At 60.1% G+C, this 17456-nt stretch overlaps 1 protein-coding gene across 1 annotated transcript; it reads right to left on the bottom strand.

Moving 5' to 3' along the window:
• Window positions 1-614: 614 nt before the first annotated feature.
• Window positions 615-17175, bottom strand: Unc5a (unc-5 netrin receptor A). Its single transcript, XM_042667116.1, has 16 exons — window positions 17142-17175; window positions 14997-15218; window positions 11630-11773; window positions 11029-11132; window positions 10704-10884; window positions 9837-10004; window positions 9164-9328; window positions 7499-7687; window positions 6828-7124; window positions 3593-3680; window positions 3252-3420; window positions 2642-2875; window positions 2376-2525; window positions 2118-2282; window positions 991-1169; window positions 615-780 (listed from the first exon to the last, which is right to left on the bottom strand). Exons 1-16 carry the CDS (start codon window positions 17173-17175, stop codon window positions 615-617), a joined length of 2655 nt encoding a protein of 884 aa, XP_042523050.1.
• Window positions 17176-17456: the final 281 nt, after the last annotated feature.

Genomic DNA, 17456 nt, shown 5'->3' with positions numbered 1-17456 from the left:
TGAGCACACAAGCGTGTGCTTGTGTGGTGATCATGTGCCTGAATTGAGGGGCCACCCCCCTCCCCTGTCTGGCTGAGGCCCTTGATCCCTCAGGCTTGAGGCTGGGCCCCTCAGATACGCCCCCCTGCCCCTTTACCCAGCAGGCACAGTAATGTTTGCATAAGGCCCGGCTTAGGCAGGAGTCCGGGGTAGGGCTGCGCCTCAAGCCCAGGGTGTGCGTGCATGCCCGTGCGTATGTGGGGACAGGAGAGGTAGCAACACACATACACACACACACGCGCACACACACGCACACACACACACAGAGATGGGCTGAAACCCGGCCCAGGCTCCAGACATTGGTCTACCCTGGGCCCTTGGGCTGGGGCAGATTGTGAGAAGGTGGCCGTACCAGGCAGGCCGTGAAAAAGATGGGAATTCGGGCAGGATTTGGAGGCACCATGAAAGGATAACTTTGGCCAGGAAAGGGCCTGTCCAAGAAGCTTTCCTCAGCATGGGGGTTTTGGGGGCTCCTGCCCGACTTGTTTTTTTGTTGTTGTTGTTTTTTTTTTTTTGCCTGTCCCTGGCAGGTGCCAAAGCTGGTGAGAGTGTAGGCGCTCCAGGCCTGACTGTCCTCAGCACTCGGCCTCGGAGACGGTGAAGAGGCCCGCGTCTGGCTGGCCCAGGCCGGCCACGGCCGCGGCGAGCTGGCTGAGGTTACCGTTGGGGAAGTGCCGGGCCTCCCACAAATTGAGGATCATGGCTGTGGGGCTGGGCTTGGAGGCAAAGAAGCTGAGATGGCTGTGGGGAGAAGAGGAGGCCGGCCATCAGCCCAGCCTCCACCCAGGCTGCCACCTCCTGGTCCCAAAGAGACCCCCCCCTCCTCCCTCCCAACCCCCCAGCTGCTAGTGGACATGGTCCAGGCTCTCTGCAGTGCCTTCCTGTCTTCTCCATTGTCCTAACTGCCCAGGCTGGACAGGAGGTGGCCCTTGAACCCCCTGCCCCCCTTACCTGTCCAGGTGGAGTTTCTGGGCTAGAGTCTGCCAGTCGGCGCCCCGACTGCAGGGCGGGTCTAAGCTGCTAATGATCTTCTGTCGAATGAGGAAGGGGATCTTGAAGGCACTGGGCCCCACCAGGGCTGGGACCCCCCCTTCGCTCTCCAGGGCCAGCAGTTCAGAAAACCTCGTGTCCTGGGTGGGTGGGGGAGGCAGGGAAGAGGGGTGGCTGTTAGAACTTCGTCTGCTGCTGCATCCTTCGGGGGGGGGGGGGAGCTCAGAGACCATTTCAGAACATGGTGGGGGATAGGGTGGGTGGGGAAGATACAGGGGACACCCCTGTTATCTGCAGACATGGAGCCCCCGTCCAAGGTCACAGCCAATGAGCAAGGAGGCCCCCAACTTCCTCGCCTTCCCCTCTCACTCCGCCACCGGTGCCAACCACCCACTCTGCTCTCCTCGCTGTCTGCGTCCTTCTGCTTAGTACCCACTGCCAGGGTTGGCCCAGTCCCACACTTCTGGGTCCCTGAGGACCCATGGAAAGACTCCCCAAGAAACTCCTGCCCTGCCTCCTCCTGCTATACTCTCCTCCACTGCCTGCAAACTGGCCAGAAGGCTGGTGCTTCTAGAAGGGGAGGGGTAGGAGGGAAGAGCCTCACAGGCAAGGAGACAGGTAGATGGGGGTGGGGTGCAAGGCATTTCCTGTCCACCTTGGTGATTTTTTTGGGGAGGTCTTGGGGCTTGAACTCTGGGCCTGGGCGCTGTCCCTCAGCTCTTCAGCTCAAGGCGAGCGCTCTACCACTTGAGCCATAGCACCACTTCCAGTTTTGTGGTGGTTCACTGGAGATAAGAATCTCATGGACTTTCCTGCCTGGGCTTTGAACCACAATCCTCGGATGTCAGCCTCCTGAGTAGCTAGGATGACAGGCATGAGCCACAGGTGCCTGGCTGATTTTTTTGGGGGGGGGAGAGGGGGCCAGTCCTGGGGCTTGAACTCAGGGCCTGATCAAGCTAGCACTCTACCACTTGAGCCATAGCACCACTTCTGGCTTTTTCCTGTGTATGTGGTACTGAGGAATCGAACCCAGGGCTTCATGCATGCTAGGCGAGCACTCTCCCGCTGAGCCACCTTCCCAGCCCCACCTTGGTGATGTTGAAGTTGATGTTGAAGCTCTGGCCTTCGCCCTCCACCTGCCACACCCACACCTTGCAGGCCAGGTCGCTGGTGCTGGGGTGGATGCGCTCCAAGGTGAAGGTGCAGTGCAGGTACTGCTGTGTGCCGTTCCAGATGTGGTAGAAGGGGATCTCCTGGGGAAGGGGAGAGGGGGGTGGGAGAGAGCTGGGATTACGTGTGCCCCGCACCAGTGCCCTGGGCCCGCGGGCCGCGTGCCCAGACCTCACCTGGTAGCTGACCAGGAGCTTGCTCTTCCACAGCGAGCTGGCCACGTCGTGGATGGATAGGCGCAGATTGTGGTAACTGTCCTTGAAATGCAGGACTCGTGGCTCCTGGATTAACTGGCCGCCCAGCTGTTTTTCCAGCTGTACCACCTCCTGCGGGGATCGGGCGGTCAGCAAGGGGGGACCGGAACCCAGAAGCCTCCCTGGCCCCCTACCCCAGGCAGGGCCTCGGGGTCGAGATCAAGGCCAGGGATGCTGGGAGGGGCTACCTTGAGGGCATCATGGGTGTCCTGCAGGCAGTAGACCCGGATGTTGTACTCCAGGGAGGTGCAGGCCAGCGGGGCGAAGAGGAGCAGCTTGAGGCGCTTGGCTGCGGTCACGCTCAGGGCCTCCCCGACCAGGGCAAAGCGGCCCAGCTGCTCCGTGAACACGTAGCAGGCACCCGCCTCCAGCTGGCAGTAGTAGAGGTGTGAAGGCGACTCCTCGCCCAGGTGCAGCACATCCTGGTGGGAGGGAGGGGAGGGGACAGGACCCCAGGGGTCAGCGCCCAGCCTGGGCCAACAACGTGAGGCTCTTAGAAATAGCCAGAAAGAGCCGGGGCGCCGGTGGCTCACGCCTGGCATCCTAGCTACTCAGGAGGCTGAGAGCTGAGGAGGGAGGTTCCAAGTCAACCCGGGCCAGGAAAAGTCTGTAATAAGACTCACCTCCCGTGAACCAGCCCAAAGAAAAAAGCTGGAGGTGGAGGTGTGGCTCAAATGGTAGAACACCAGCCTTGAGTGAGAAAATCAAGAGCCGACGCCCCAGGTACACACACACACACACACACACAGAAGCCAGAGTCTGGTGGGAAGATGGCCTCTGGGCCTGGCCCCCACTCACCTCCCACGTGCCCTCGCACGATTGCTTCTTGAGGCGCAGGCTCCAGCTGTCCAGGCTGGGCTCTCCACAGTGGTCCATGGCGAGGATGACCGGCCGGGTCAGCAGCACGCCCGGGGGGCCACAGCTAACAATGGGACTCAGCAGGGTCTGACAGCCGGCTAGGGGCAACCTCAAGTGAGGAAATACGGGTAGGAAGGGAAAGGCATTAGAGGCCAATCCTGGAGCTGAGGGGGAGGGGATGGGGGGAGGGGCGTGGGGAGGCTGGCCCAGGTATGGCTCCTCCCTCCCTGTGCCCTCCCTCCAGTCAGCTCCCACCCCCCCCCCATGGTCCCCAGCCACACCTCACATCCTCGGGCTTGTGCAGCGTCAGGTAGATCTCGTAGATCTTGCCTCGGGGGATGGCGTCCGGGGGGATGAGGAGGCTGATCCCTGGAAAGGCAGGAGAGGCTGATCCGCTGGGGACACGGGGCCCAACCCCCACACGGGTGCCACGCCGCATGGAAGCAGCGGAGGGGGTCCCAGAAATCTAGGATGGAAGGTGTCAGATGCACTGTCCCTCCCTGCCCTGTTGCCCAGCCGGGCATTCACGCCTGTCCTCCTAGCTACTCAGGAGGCTGAGATCAGAGGATCGTGGTTCAAAGCCAGCCTGGACAGGAAAGTCCGTGAGACTCTGATCTCCAATGAACCACCAGAAAACCAGAAGTGGCGCTGTGGCTCAAGTGGTAGAGCGCTCACCTTGAGCTGAAGAGCTCAGGGACAGCGCCCAGGCCCAGAGTTCAAGACCCCACAGCTGGCCAAAGAACAAAACCAAAAAACTATCACTGCCTCTGTGAACAGGTCCAGCTCCCTGGCTTGGTATCTAAGGCCGTTTATCTCTTGCTTCTCATGGTCTGTCTAGCAGGACCCTCTAGTCCAGCCCAGGCCAGCCCAGGGCTCACGGCCAGCAGTTCTGGGTCATCTGCTCTCTGTCCATTCCCAAGATGCCCCTTCTCCATCAGCCTGGCCCTCTGGGGTTTGGCCACGCCCTACTGCTGTCTCTCGGTCTCTGCACATGGGGCCCAGTCTTTACCAGCCGGAGACCTCGCATCAAGCGGGGCCTCCGAGCGCATGGGAGCAGCAGCTGTGCGGTGGGCGGGCTGGAATATCACGACAGCCATGTGGCACATAAGGACAATTCATTTGATGATGAGCCACAATACAATGAGGGTCTCGTTAAATCTTATCTCCTGCTGGGTGCTGGGTGGCTCATGCCTGTAATCTCAGCCATTCTGGAGGCTGAGATCAAAGAATCACAGTTCGAAGTCAGCCCTGGGCAGAATAGACCATGAGACTCTGCCTCTTTTTTAAGGGGTCCTGGGGTTTGAACTCAGGGCTGGCCGCTGGCCCTGAGCTTTTTCTCTCAAGGCTAGCCCTCTGTCACTTGGATTCACAGCTCCATTTCCGGTTTTCTGAGAGGTTTATTGGAGAGAAGAGTCTCACGGACATTCCTGCTCGGGCTGGCTTTGAACTGCGATCCTCAGATCTCAGCCTCCTGGGTAGCTAGGATGACAGGTGTGAGCCACCGGTGCCTGACCTATGAGATTCTTATCTCCAGCTAACCAGCACAAAGCTGGACATGCAAGCATGGCTCAGGTGGTAGAGCAGCACCAGGCTTGAGTGGCAAAGTTAACAAGAGTGCAAGGCTCTGAGTTCAAGTTTCCAGTACCGGCGCATGCACACACACACACACACACACACACACACACACACACACACACACACACACACACGAGGCTGAGGCCTGGCTCCAGCCTGGCAGAGGTAGAAGACAGCGAAGCCACAGATCAGGCCAGAGACAAGTACCACCCCGCCAGGGGATAACGGCCCAAGTGTTGCTGTCTGCCTGTCTCTTCATTAGAGCTGACAGCTGCCACCACATTTTACTTCCCAAGAGCCCCAGGAGGGGGGGGGGGCAGGAGGCCCAGCCAGCAGAGCTGTCAAGCCAAGACCCCAAAGGAGACGACGCAGATGAGCTGGAGGAACAGCGGGGGGAATCCATCTACGAGCAAGGCAGGGAGCATGGTGCATCTTGGGGTGGTGGTGGGGGGTGGGGGGGGGGTTGGGTACGGAGGCTTCACAGCGGCTGCCAGGGCAGAGGCCACAGCAGCTGGGCAGCAGGGTCATGGGCCTGGTCACGTGGGCTTTGCAGGGAGCCCGGATGGGGCTGGAGCAGGGGAAGAGACAGGGATTTCAGCGAATGCATGGAGGTCAGACGAGATGCGGGACCGGTAGGGGGGGGAGGGCGGGGGGGGGCAGAGGAGGAGAATGCACGGTCAAGGTGACCCCGGGAGGCCTCCTTCTGACTCATGGCAGGTGCTTTGTGGGGAAAGCCAGGAAGGAGGCGGCTTTGGGGTAGGGGGGTAGAGTGGGGGGGCACGTGGAAGACAGTTCTGTTTTAAGCCCAGGAATCTGGGGTGCTGTGAGACATCCAGATGGCGGTGCCCGAGAGGCAGCTGGGTGAGTGGTTGTGGCTCGGGGAGGTGCGGTCCGGGGCTGCAGGGCGGGGACGGCTGGGTACAGATACGGCCATGAACGCCATGCGTGACCCCCGACGTGGCACCGTGGGCGAGCAAGCTCTGGGGGGGGGAAGGAGGGAGCTTTGGGGGAACACCTCCATGGAGGTACGTGGAGCAGCCTGAGGGGGGGGCCAGGAAACGCATGGGGGTCCACCCAAAGCGGAGGGCATCATGGAAAATTCCAGGGCACTGGACCTGGGAGAGTGGGCAGGGCCAGGAGGCAGTGGGAAATCCCAGGAGGTCTAGGCCATGCTGTGTGAGTCTCTGCAGTTGTTTAGAAGTTCTTCAGACAGGTCTGGCATTCCTGCCCCCCCCACTCCCCCTCAAGAGCCCAGCAGGGAATAAACGTCTCCAGGAATAAATGAATAAAAGCCAGGTGCTGGTGGCTCATGCCTGTCAGTCTAGCTACTCAGGAGGCTGAGATCTGAGGATTGTGGTTCAAGGCCAGATGGGCAGGAAAGCTTATGAGACTCTCCCCGCACTCCCCTGACCCCCCCACCCCAAGTTGTGGGGCTTGACTTCACAGCCTGGCGGCCTGTCCCTGAGCTCTTTTTGTTCCAGGCTAGCTCTCTACCACCTTGAGCTACAGTACCACGTCCGGTTTTCTAGTGGTTCATTAGAGATCAGAGTCTCACAGACTTGCCTGCCCAGGCTGGCTTTGAACCGCGATCCTCCGATCTCAGCCTCCTGAGTAGCTAGGATGACAGGGGTGAGCCACCGGCGCCTGGCCCCATGAGACTCTTATCTCCAATCAACCACCAAAACAAAAGTAGAACTAGCCTTGAGCCCAAAAGCTCAGGCCCTGAGTTCAAGCTCCAGGACCAGGACCATCAATCCATCAATAGGAAATGAGTAAAGCATCTGTCCAGGGGCAGCAGAGAGAAAGTCAGCTCTGGTCACCATCCTACAGCCAGCCCTCACTGGGTTCCATTGCCCCCCACCATGGCTGGCCATTCGGGGTGCCCAGGGGAACCCCCTACGAAGGGAAGTGGAGGCAGTATGGGGAGGGAGGTCTCTCTACCTGTGTTCGGGAGCATCAGCCGGCCTCCCAGGAAGTTGAAGGTCCCATAGGCCATGTTGCTGGTCCCCCGGGGGAGGGAGCGGAAGTAGTTTTGGGTGGAGAGGCGGGACACGAACTCCTCGGCCTCCGAGGTGGGCGAGCTGTGGTGTAGCGTGTGGCGGCCGCTGCCCAGTGGACTGAGCAGGTGTCCGTTGGTGAGCTGGAACTTGGGGCTGGCCCCGTCCTGCCGGGGACACAGGCTGCTCTGGTAGGTGGTGGTACTCAGGTCTGGTTGGATGGTGAGCAGGTGGGGGTTATCTACAGGGATGAAGACAAAGGCTCAGGGGCGGCATTTTCTAGTTCTTCTTTGCCAGCCATTGTACGGTTCTTTTGGTTGGTCAGTCGTGGGGCTTGAACTCAGGGCCCGGAGATTATCCTTGAGCTAGCGCTCTACCACTTGAACCACACCTCCACTTGTGGCCTTTTTGTTACTGTTTTGGTGATTAACTGATGATGTCTCAGGGACTTTCCTGCTCCTGGCTGGCCTCGAACCACGATCCTCAGATCTCAGCCTCCCTGAGGAGCTAGGCGGACAGGCGTGAGCCACAGGCACCCAGCCTGGGAGTGGTCCTTTGGTGTGGGGGGTCTTGGGCAGGGGTGCTGGGACTGAGGAGGCCCCCCCCCCCACTCACCGGTTTTGCTGGGTTTGATGCTGACGGGTTGGAAGCCTGAGGTAAGAATAGAAGAGTCGGCCACGTCTGAGTCCAGTCCCTCCTTCTTCCGGCAATACACGAGGATGAGGACCAGCAGGAGCAGGACCAGGCACACGGCCACGGCAATGAGGCCCACGTAGAGGCCCACGTCCTCAGGGCCGGAAGCAGCTGTGGGAGAGGAGGAGTCTTGAGAGAGGCAGGGGGCAGGGGGCGGAGCCCACATCCTTCCCAGGCATGCCTAGAGGGCCAGGCTCCCAGAATTCCCTAAATGAGGGTGTCCTGCAAAGATCCAGACGCTGAACACTCCGCACCCAGTGTGGCAAGCTCAGAGGTGGTGGGATTTCCTAGGTCACCGTGAGTACTGCCCTGAGAAGAAATTAAGGGAGTTCTTGTGGGACTCAGGAAGGTCCTGGTGAGAGGGTTCTTATAAAAGAGCAAGATGAAGCCAGGTACCTATAGCTTACACCTGTAATCCCAGCTACTCAGGAGGCTGAGATAGGAGAATTTCTGCTTGAAGCCAGCCCAGGCAAGAAAGGCTGTGAGATTCTTATCTCCAATTAACCACAAAAAAAGCAAAAAGTAGCTAGGCACCGGTGGCTCACGCCTGTCATCCTAGCTTCTCAGGAGGCTGAGATCTGAGGATCACGGTTCAAAACCAGCCTGGGCAGGAAAGTCCATGAGACTCTTATCTCCAATGAAACACTCAGAAAACTGGAAGTGGTGCTGTGGCTCAAAGGGTAGAGCGCTCGCCTTGAGCTGAAGAGCTGAGGGACAGCGCCCAGGCCCAGAGTTCAAGCCCCACGACTGACCAAAAAACAACAACAAAAACCCCTGTGAGCTAAACAAACCTCTTTTCTTTAGCAAGTTCCCAACTTCAGGTATTTCGTGATAGTAATGGCCTGCTGACGCATATACCAGGGGATCTGTTTCCTGCGTGCTTACAGGTCAGTACCTCTTTGCCTGCCGAAGCGGGTGGGGTGGGATGGGGAAATCGCCCACTCGGAGGAGGCCATATTGATTTTAGAGGGCTTTTTACATCACAGAAGAAACGTCCATCAGAAAAGAATTGACACAGATAATTGGGTTTTTAATTGAAAGAGTGGAGGAGGGTGTGTTTGAGAGAGAGAAAGAGAAAACCACCCCACAGAGATCTTTGTTAGTGATGGCCTTGTAATTAACAGCCCCACAAGGCTGGCATACAACCCCCCCCAATCAGGGATGAGGGATGGAGGGGGGAGCTGTGGGGACCAGCAGATGGTTGTGTAAGAGTCTGTCTTAGGAGGGGGAGGAGGGGTGGTGGACAGGGGTGGGCAGGGGTGGGCAGGTGGTACACGTGTGGGCAGGGCCCGGGTGGCTCACGCCTGTCATCTTAGCTACTCAGGGAGGCTGAGATCTGAGGATCGAGGTTTGAAGCCAGCTGGGGGCAGGAGAGCCCGTCAGCCTCTAATCTCCCATTTGCCACCCAAAAGCCGGAAGTGGCTCAGGTGTGGCTCAGGTGGTAGAGCATTAACCTTGTGCAAAACAAAACCAAAAAAATCTAACCAAGAGCAAAAGGCCTTGAGTTCAGGCCTCAGTGCTGCCCCTTCCCGCCTCTCCCCCCACCCCCTCAAATAAAAGTGAACCCCAGGGGTAGAGAGGACTCACTGTGCACGCAGAGGTCGCTGGTACAGTTGCGGGTGTCCAGATCCACCCCCTGGCAGTCCTCACCCCCGTTGCGGGGCGCGGGGTCCGAGCATTCGCGTCGCCGCCAGTGCGTGCAGTCCAGCCCGCAGGCTGACCACTTACTCCACGGGCTCCAGTTGCCGTCCACTAGATGAGACACAGAGGCAGAGAGGAGGCGGCGGTCAGCCGTCAGGAAGTCAAGTCTGCCAGGCTGGCCCCACTGGACCAAGCAGGATGAGCTGGACAAGGACCCGGGTTCGAGGCCAGACCCATCTCTTTGCACGTCCTCTGGCGTCCACTAGCGCCCCCTTGTGTCCACTGGCCTCGATGACGCATGCTAATGGCGAGGAGGCACGATGATGCTGGGCGCTGTGGGGCAGGAAGGGCCGCGGCCCACACGATGACCCTTCTTGTCCCAGGGCCCGGGCAGTGTGTGCAGCTCATGCCCAGCCCTACACCCTGTCCTCAACTCCACTTCAGACCCTGTGACTGGGCCCCGATGGTGGCCACGTTCCCTCCTGGGGGGGCGGGAGGGGGGCCCAGCAGGTGTGATGGAACCATGGCGGGGTGGGAGCAGGCTGGTGGGCGCGATGGAGCCGGGGCGCGGAGATGGCACGTGGTGAGGAACGAGGCGGGAGGCAGAGGCCGCCGGTACCTGGGCACAGGGTGGCGCAGGCTGTTTTCTGGACATTCTGCCCCTCACAGAAGGCGCCCCCGTTGAGAGGCGCCGGGTTGGTGCAGCTTCGGCTCCGTTTCTGCCAGCCGCGCCCACAGCTGATACTGCAGACGGACCACTCGGTCCACGTCGACCACCCACCGTTCACTGGCCGGACAGAGAAGGACTGGGGTCAGGCAGTGGGGGCTCCGGAGGACAGGGCTTGGGGATCGAGAGCCCGGAGCTGGGGGGTGTGGGGAGGAGGGGGGCCTGGGCCTGCTGCCCGCCTTGGGCCTCCGGCCTGGCAGCGTCTGCTGAAGGTCTGCCCCTTCTCCTAGCAGATGCCCAGGGCGGCCGGGCTGGGCCTAAGCGCACAGGCACGCCACTTGGAGCCACAGCGCCACTTCTGGCTTCTCCTGGAGGTGAGAGTCTCCCACGGATTTTCCTACCGAGGCTGGCTTCGAACCCTGATCCTCAGATCTCAGCCTCCTGAATAGCTGGGATGACAGGCAGGAGCCACCCGCGCCCAGCCCTGCCTGTTTTGGAGGGATCCTTTGGCCCTGCCTTCCATTCGGGGAACTCAGGAGTTGGGGTGTGTGTGTGTGTGTGTGTGTTCACGTGTCCTACCTCACACCCTGTCCGCCACCAGCCCATACCCACCCTCTGTGTCCCCCCCGATTTATGGTCCCCCCCAGAATCATTGTGTTCCCTCTGTGTCCCCCCCGATTTATGGTCCCCCCCAGAATCATTGTGTTCCCTTTGTTGGCCCTTGCTACTCAGGCCACAGCGGGTGAGCCTGGCCTCTGTTCCACGCCCCCCCCCCAACCCCCGGCCCCTCAGTTTTTCTGGGGTCACCTCAGGCCTCACCGTAGACGATGACGGCGGCCGAGGCGCTCCGGCGACGGGCTACGATGTTCTTGGCGACGCAGGTGTAGTTGGCCGTGTCGGCCAGGCGGGCCTGGCGCACCACCAGGCTGTGTTCCCGGGTGATGTACACGTTGGGGTCCAGCGACGGGTCCACCGGGTCCTCGTTCCGCAGCCATTCCACCTGGGGGCGGGGACAAGCCAGGCCACTGCGCGGCAGGCCCCGCCCAGAGCAGAGGAAGCTCTACCCCTTCAGGGGGGACCTGAGGCCTAGGATCTCCCTCCCCCCCACCGCCCATGGAGTGGGCACCGCAGCACCCCTCCTCACCTCAGCGGGGGGGATCCCCTCGGGTGGACGGCAGGGCAGCACGATGCCCTGCTCCAGAGACACCTCCTTGGCGAGTGGCTCTTGCTCAAAGTTCTTGCGTAAATCTGGAAGAACACAAGTTCCCGGATGAGCCTGGCCAGCTGCTCCCCCCCCCCCCCCCCGCTACACCCACCCATCCTTCAGGGGCTGTGACCCACGGCAGTGGCCCTAGTTTCTCTGCCCATCAATTCTAGACTTTTTTGTTTTGGTCGGTTGTGGGGCTTGAACTCGGGGCCTGGGCGCTGTCCCTCAGCTCTTCCGCTCAAGGCAAGCGCTCTACCCCTTGAACCACAGCACCACTTCCAGTTTTCCAAGTGGTTCCTTGGAGATAAGAATCTCCTGGACTTTCCTACCTCGGCTGGCTTTGAACCACGATCCTCAGATCTCAGCCTCCCGAGGAGCTGGGATGACAGGCGTGAGCCACGGCGCCCGGCTAACTATGGGAGTTTTTCTGACCAGCCCCTCTCTTTTTTTTTCCCCTGGGGGAAGCGTGCTGCCCCTCCCCAGGGCTACCTCCAGCAACCCCCCCGCTCCCCCCAGAGCGGCCTGGCCCGGGACTCACAGGCGATGCGGATGTAGGCCTTCTGGCTCTTGGTGGTGCCGGATGAGCTCCACGCCACACACTGACACCAGTATTCCTCCAGCCCAAACACCTTCTCCACCTGCTGCCTGGACACGTTGATGCGAACCTCCATGGCCGGCAGTCCTGGGGCGGGGTGTGGGGAAGGCTGTCTAGCAGGAAGCAGACGATACCCAAAGCCCCCCAACCCAGACCTCAACCCCCCCCCCCCACACCCAGGGCAGTACAGGGGCCTCTAGCAAGCTGGAGGTGGTGCTGATTTGTATGGGGCCTGGGGTCCAGCGCTATATACTCTGTCACCTGAGGCTTGGAGTCACAGAATGCGACAGAAATGTCCTCAAAGGGGATTTTCAATTGCTTATGTATTTATTTGGTGCCGGTCCTGGGGCTTGAACTCAGGGCCTCAGTGTCGATGTTTAGCTTTTTGTTGTTGTTGGTCGTGGGGCTTGAACTCTGTTCCTGGGCGCTGTCCCTCAGCTCTTCAGCTCAAGGCTGGCGCTCTACCACTTGAGCCACAGCGCCACTTCCAGTTTTCTGGTGGTTCATGGGAGATAAAGAGTCTCCCGGGGACTTTCCTGCCCTGGCTGGCTTTGAACCGTGCTCCTCAGCTCCTGGGTAGCTAGGATGCCAAGGTGTTCAGTAACAGGTGCTGGCCTTTAAGGACCCCAGCTAGAAAGGATGAGGGCAGACAAGCTGAGCTCTGGAGCTTTTGGGGGGGGCCTAGATGGTGGGGGAGGGTCTTCTGCCCACCTCCCCGGAGACCCCTTGGTGGGTCCTGCCAGGCTGTAAGAGAATCAGCCATTCACCATGTAATGACAGTCATTATGTCAGATGATAGACCCTGGAGATTTCTGGCGGCTTCCAACATGCGGGGGGGGGGGGGACATCTTACTTGGGGGACCCTGTTCTTTCCTGCTCTTGTTTCTAAGCACAGCTGGCTGGTGATCTGGGCTGGGAGGAAGAGGTCCTAGGACCCCATTGGGCCCGACCAGGGTGTCCTAGAGGGACCCCCCTCCCCCCCCCCCAGCCTGGCCCCAGATCCACACCCCCCTCCCCACCCCCCATCCAGACAGCAGGGCCTGCTCCTTCTGACGATGCTCACGGGGGGCTGCCTGGCCTAGCTCTCCTCTCCTGGGCTGTAGCCAAACCCAGTATCCCCAGCAGTGAGTGAACACTGTTTGCTTCCAATTCCTCCTCCTTCTGACCCCAATTTCTCTCGGGTCACTGGCTTATCAGAAAGAAAGAGGAGGCCCGCTGCCAATGTGTTTCCATTGTGAACAGAGAAATTCAATTAGGGCTGCGCGGTAGAGGAAGAAGCCAGCGCAGCTGCGCGGCGGCTGTTTTCATTTCTCCGACGTCCCCCCCTTCCTAGACCCCCCCCTGCACCCCAGATCTCACGATGGGCCCTAGACACCTCTCTCTCATTCATCCTGCCCCCCAAGAACCAGTAGGGGGCCCCTCAGACTGGGGAGTTGGGAGTGATCAGTGCTGGGACTGCTGTCCATAGTTCTGGAACATTCTCCGGCCCCTATACTCTCTTAAGGCACTGTCCGAGCATGCCCCTCAGCGCTGGGCACCGAGGGGTTTCTCACCAGAGTGGGTTTAGCAGAGAGGGGCTGGGCCCCAGCTACTGATGGAGATTCCAGAACATTCTCCACCAGGTACGTAATCTTCCTCAGGGTAGACAGGGCTGTGGACAGTCCCTCTGTCCTCTGCAGTGTTTGGTGGCATTTGGCCTTTGCTTGGTCCTCCCTTGATCATTACACACACCAGCCAGGCCACTCAACTTGGGGACAGAAGCCCTAAGTTTTCTTTCTTTCTTTTTTCTTTAGTGGTCGGTCGTGGGGCTTGAACTCTGGGCCTGGGCGCTGTCCCTCAGCTCTTTAGCTCAAGGCGAGCGCTCTACCACTTGAGCCACAGCGCCACTTCCGGTTTTCTAGTGCTTTATTGGAGATAAGAGTCCCATGGCCTCTCCTGCCCGGGCTGGCTTTGAACTGCGATCCTCAGATCTCAGCCTCCTGAGTCGCTAGGATGACAGGCGTGAGCCACTGGCACCCGGCTCTAAAGTGTTCTTTTGATTTCCCTTTGTTTCTGCCCTTCCTCTGTCCCAGTGGCCACCTCTTCCCGCAGCCAAGGTCAGGGCCAGGTTCATCTAGGACACTGGTGCTCCAAGCAGGCCCTGGAGGTCATCAGGGACTGACCCCAGCCTGCCTGGAGCATGCGTGCGCGCCAATGCACAGGGCACGTGGGTGTGCCATGGTGGGGGGAGGGGGGCTGCTGGGTGTTTCTGGAAGGCGGGAGGTTGACGGGGGAAGGGGGGGGCGCTCTGGGACCAAGCTGCACCTCCAGTTCTCACCTCAATCTGATTTGAATAACTAATTGAGTTAGTTTAATACACAATAAATTATCCTCCCGGACCAGACGCTAATGCCGGCTTTCACGCATCTCAAGCTTCTGTGGCTTTTCCAGCCTCCAGGATGGGGAATTAAATAAGAGGGGAGTGCTGGTCTTCTTGGGGTGTCCTTTCTGCTCCCCCCCTTACCCTTCACCAACAGGCAGATGCGGGCGGCTTTCTGCCGATCTCCGTGCCTCAACGCTCAATGTGGCTCCGGGGTGGGAAGTCAAGGCCATTGCGCTGGCCTTGGAGGCCGGAGGATGGAGGCCCAGGGTGGGGGAGGCCCAGGGACACCGCACGTCTGTGGGTGACTTCTCTGCTTGTGGGGAGCAGGGTGGAGCACCCCCGGGGAGTAACCCCGGGATAAGGAGCCGCTCAGGCCAGGCACAGGACAAGGAAGGTTAGACTGGAGCCTTCTGGAAGGTTCCCGGGTTAGGTCTTCAAAGTCACAGGAAGACAGGCTTCAAGCAACAGCTGCCTCTTTACCTGTCCTTCCTTCCCCAGTGGGAGATGACTTCCGAGGTGTCAAAAGTGGCTCTAACCCCGCCCCCTCCCCGACAGTCATTGGGTGGGAAATAGAGGCACGAATGAAGCTCAGCTGGGCCTGGGCCATCTCCGGGCTTCCGGCCTGCAGGGGATCTAACCTTCACTCCTTTATGATTATTACTTTTGGTACCAGTCCTGGGGCTTGAACTCAGGGCCTAGGCGCTGTCTCTGAACTTGTTCACTCAAGGCGAAGCGCTCTACCACTCGAGCCATATCTCTGCCTCTGGCTTTTTGGTGGTTCCTTGGAGATCAGAGTCTCCCAGACTTTCCTGCCGGGGCTGGCTTTGAACCACGATCCTCAGATCTCAGACTCCACCAGGGCCCACCTCTCTCTCCCATGTCGCTGGCCCTGCCCAGCCCAGTTGGGGTCTTTGGTCCCTGCCCGCCGCCCCCACCCCCCATCCTCACCGCTGCCTCCGTCCGTGCTGCGCTCGATCACGTGATCCACCTGCCGCACCCACTCCCCGTTACACTTGAAGAAGATCTGCGTGGCGGGCAGGGCCTTGCACACCAGCAGCACCGGCTTGTTCTTGACAATGTACACGTCCTCGGGCTCCACCAAGAAGTGAGGAAGCAGATCCGGGCCGGCACCAGGAACTGGATTGGCCACTGTGGCACTCTGCTGGGCACCTGGAGCAGGGGGCAGAGGCCGTGGGTGAGGAGCAGGCCCTTCCCAGGGGCTGCGAGAGCGGACGGAGTAATGAAAGTCCAGCTTGAAGCCGGGCGCCCGTGGTTCACACCTGTCATCCTAGCCACTCAGGAGGCTGAGATCTGAGGATCGCGGTTCAAAGCCAGCCCCGGCAGGAAAGTCCATGAGACTTTGATCTCCCCCGATCCACTCAGAAAACCAGAAGTGGGGCTGTGGCTGGAGTGGTAAGGCACCAGCCTTGAGCCAGGCCCTGACTTTAAACTCTGGTACTGACACGTATGTGTGTGTGCGTGCACACACACACACACACACACACACACACACACATGCACGCACAGGAGGCAGAGCGGCTGCGTGGGTTCCAGGATGGGAGTCCCAGGGGCCCGGATGGCTTTCTCCCTCGTTGAGAGATCTGAACACGGGTTTCCTTCTAATTTTAACCAAAACCCACAACTATCCCACAAAGGCATTTGTTGCTAATTACACAGGTAATTGGCTCTGAGGCACTGGCAGAGGTAAACCCCAGGGCTGTCTGACACGTCTGCCATCTGCCCGCCATCAGGATCCCTGAGGGGGTGGGAGGGCTTAGCTCTGACACTACCCCTCCCCCCTCCCCCCGCCACACACCAAACAGCCCCCTCCCCCCCCAGGGCAGCAGTGAGCCCCATCAACTGGCACACAACAAGAAGATGGGCAGAAAGAGGAGAAATGCCTCCAAAGAGGGGTTTCTGAGACCCCCCCCCCGATCTGGTCTGCTCCATAGGGGAGTCCAGAGGTACCCCCTCTTCCAGGCGCCAGTGGCTCGCACCTGTCACCCTAGCTACTCAGGAGGCTGAGATCTGAGGATCACAGTTCAAAGCCAGCCTGGGCAGGAAAGTCCGTGAGACTCTGATCGCTAATGAACCACGAGAAAAAAAAACAAAAAAAAGCCAGAAGTGCAGGTATGGTGCAAGTAGGGGAGCACCAGCCTTGGGAGAAAAAGCTCAGGCCACAAGTTCAAGTCCCAGTACCTGCACATGCGCACACACACACACACACACACACACACGCACGCATGAGCATGTATAGCCTTAGATGGGGAAGGCCGGCTCTTTGTGGGTACAGAGGGTGTTTGTGCCCACAGTTGGCTCCCTCCCCCCCCCCCACCTCCAGCTCCCTCCCCCGCAGCTCCGTGCAGGCTGCATCTTTTCCCTGTCCTGTCTCCTTGCGGGACTTCTCCCCCACAGCTCCAGAAAGGGGTGCCAAGGACACGCAGCCTGGGAAAATGGAGGCGTCTCTCTCTCTCACCCAGGCACGCCTGCCCGGCGCCTACCCTCCCCGCAATCACATCCAGATTGGGAAGACGAAGGAAGGCAAGTGGGGTTGGTGGAGAACCATCTAGAATCTTGCAGCGAGGACACGTGTGCCCACACAATGCCACGGACTGAACCCGGGGCCTCTGGGGATGCCAGGCGCTTATGATCCACTGCAAACCCCCCCCATCCACCATATTTGCTCCCCCCTCCCTCTCAGGAGCCCCCAGCTCCGGGATCAGGAAAGGTGAGGTTAAATCCTGCTTGCTGGAGAATGAAGGGAGCAGGTCTGGAAGCGGGGCTCTGGCTGGCGCAGTCTAGGCTGCTCTGGGCATGCACCTGGACAAGCCCCAGCCTCCCAGTGGATGCCAGGGCTGCCCAGAGGGGGGGGGGGACAGGGGACAGGGCGTTTCAGACGCTTCCCCCTGGCAGATGCCAGGCGGCTCTGTTGTGCCCCTTGCTGGGCAGAAGCCCCATGGGCTGAGCTGGGCCTGTCTCTTGGGGAAGGGGAGGCTGGGTGCCACCCCCCCCTGCTGGGGGTGGGGTGAGGCAGGGAATAGGGGGAACCACTCCCCCACCCCGCTAGCCATCAGCAACATGGGGCGATGTCACGTCCGCCGCCCCGCTGAACCCTGGCCAGCCGCATGTCTGCATTTAACTGCTAATGAAAAAGAAATGTTCTGTGACCAATAAGGACACAGCTCGCCTCTCCAGGGCCTCAGTCAGGCCACGCTGGTGTGGCCCCCCCCCCACTCTCTGGTGGGGGCACCCCCCCCCCGGGCCCCCTCCAGGCGGTGCCCTCTAGCAAGGACGTCCTATGGCCACGGGGCGGTGGCGATGGTGGCGCTGCTTGGTGGCCTCCGCCCTGCGGTCAGCAGCCGCGCGGCCGCTCTCCCGAGCTCGGTCATCGGCTCTCACCCCGTCCAG

The sequence above is a fragment of the Dipodomys spectabilis genome, unplaced genomic scaffold (assembly GCF_019054845.1).
Source record: "Dipodomys spectabilis isolate Male_0828 unplaced genomic scaffold, ASM1905484v1 ptg000375l, whole genome shotgun sequence".
Taxonomy (NCBI): Eukaryota; Metazoa; Chordata; class Mammalia; order Rodentia; family Heteromyidae; genus Dipodomys; species Dipodomys spectabilis.
This window is presented reverse-complemented; position numbering and strand designations above follow the sequence as displayed.

Excerpts from the sequence above, each read along its gene's own strand:
- Unc5a (XM_042667116.1), bottom strand. The coding sequence starts at position 17,175 with ATGCGGCTGGCCAGGGTTCAGCGGGGCGGCGGAC. Across the intron at positions 7,125-7,498 it reads CATCAAACCCAGCAAAACCG|ATAACCCCCACCTGCTCACC; the intron begins GTGAGTGGGGGG and ends TCATCCCTGTAG. Across the intron at positions 1,170-2,117 it reads TCAACTTCAACATCACCAAG|GACACGAGGTTTTCTGAACT; the intron begins GTGGGGCTGGGA and ends CCACCCACCCAG.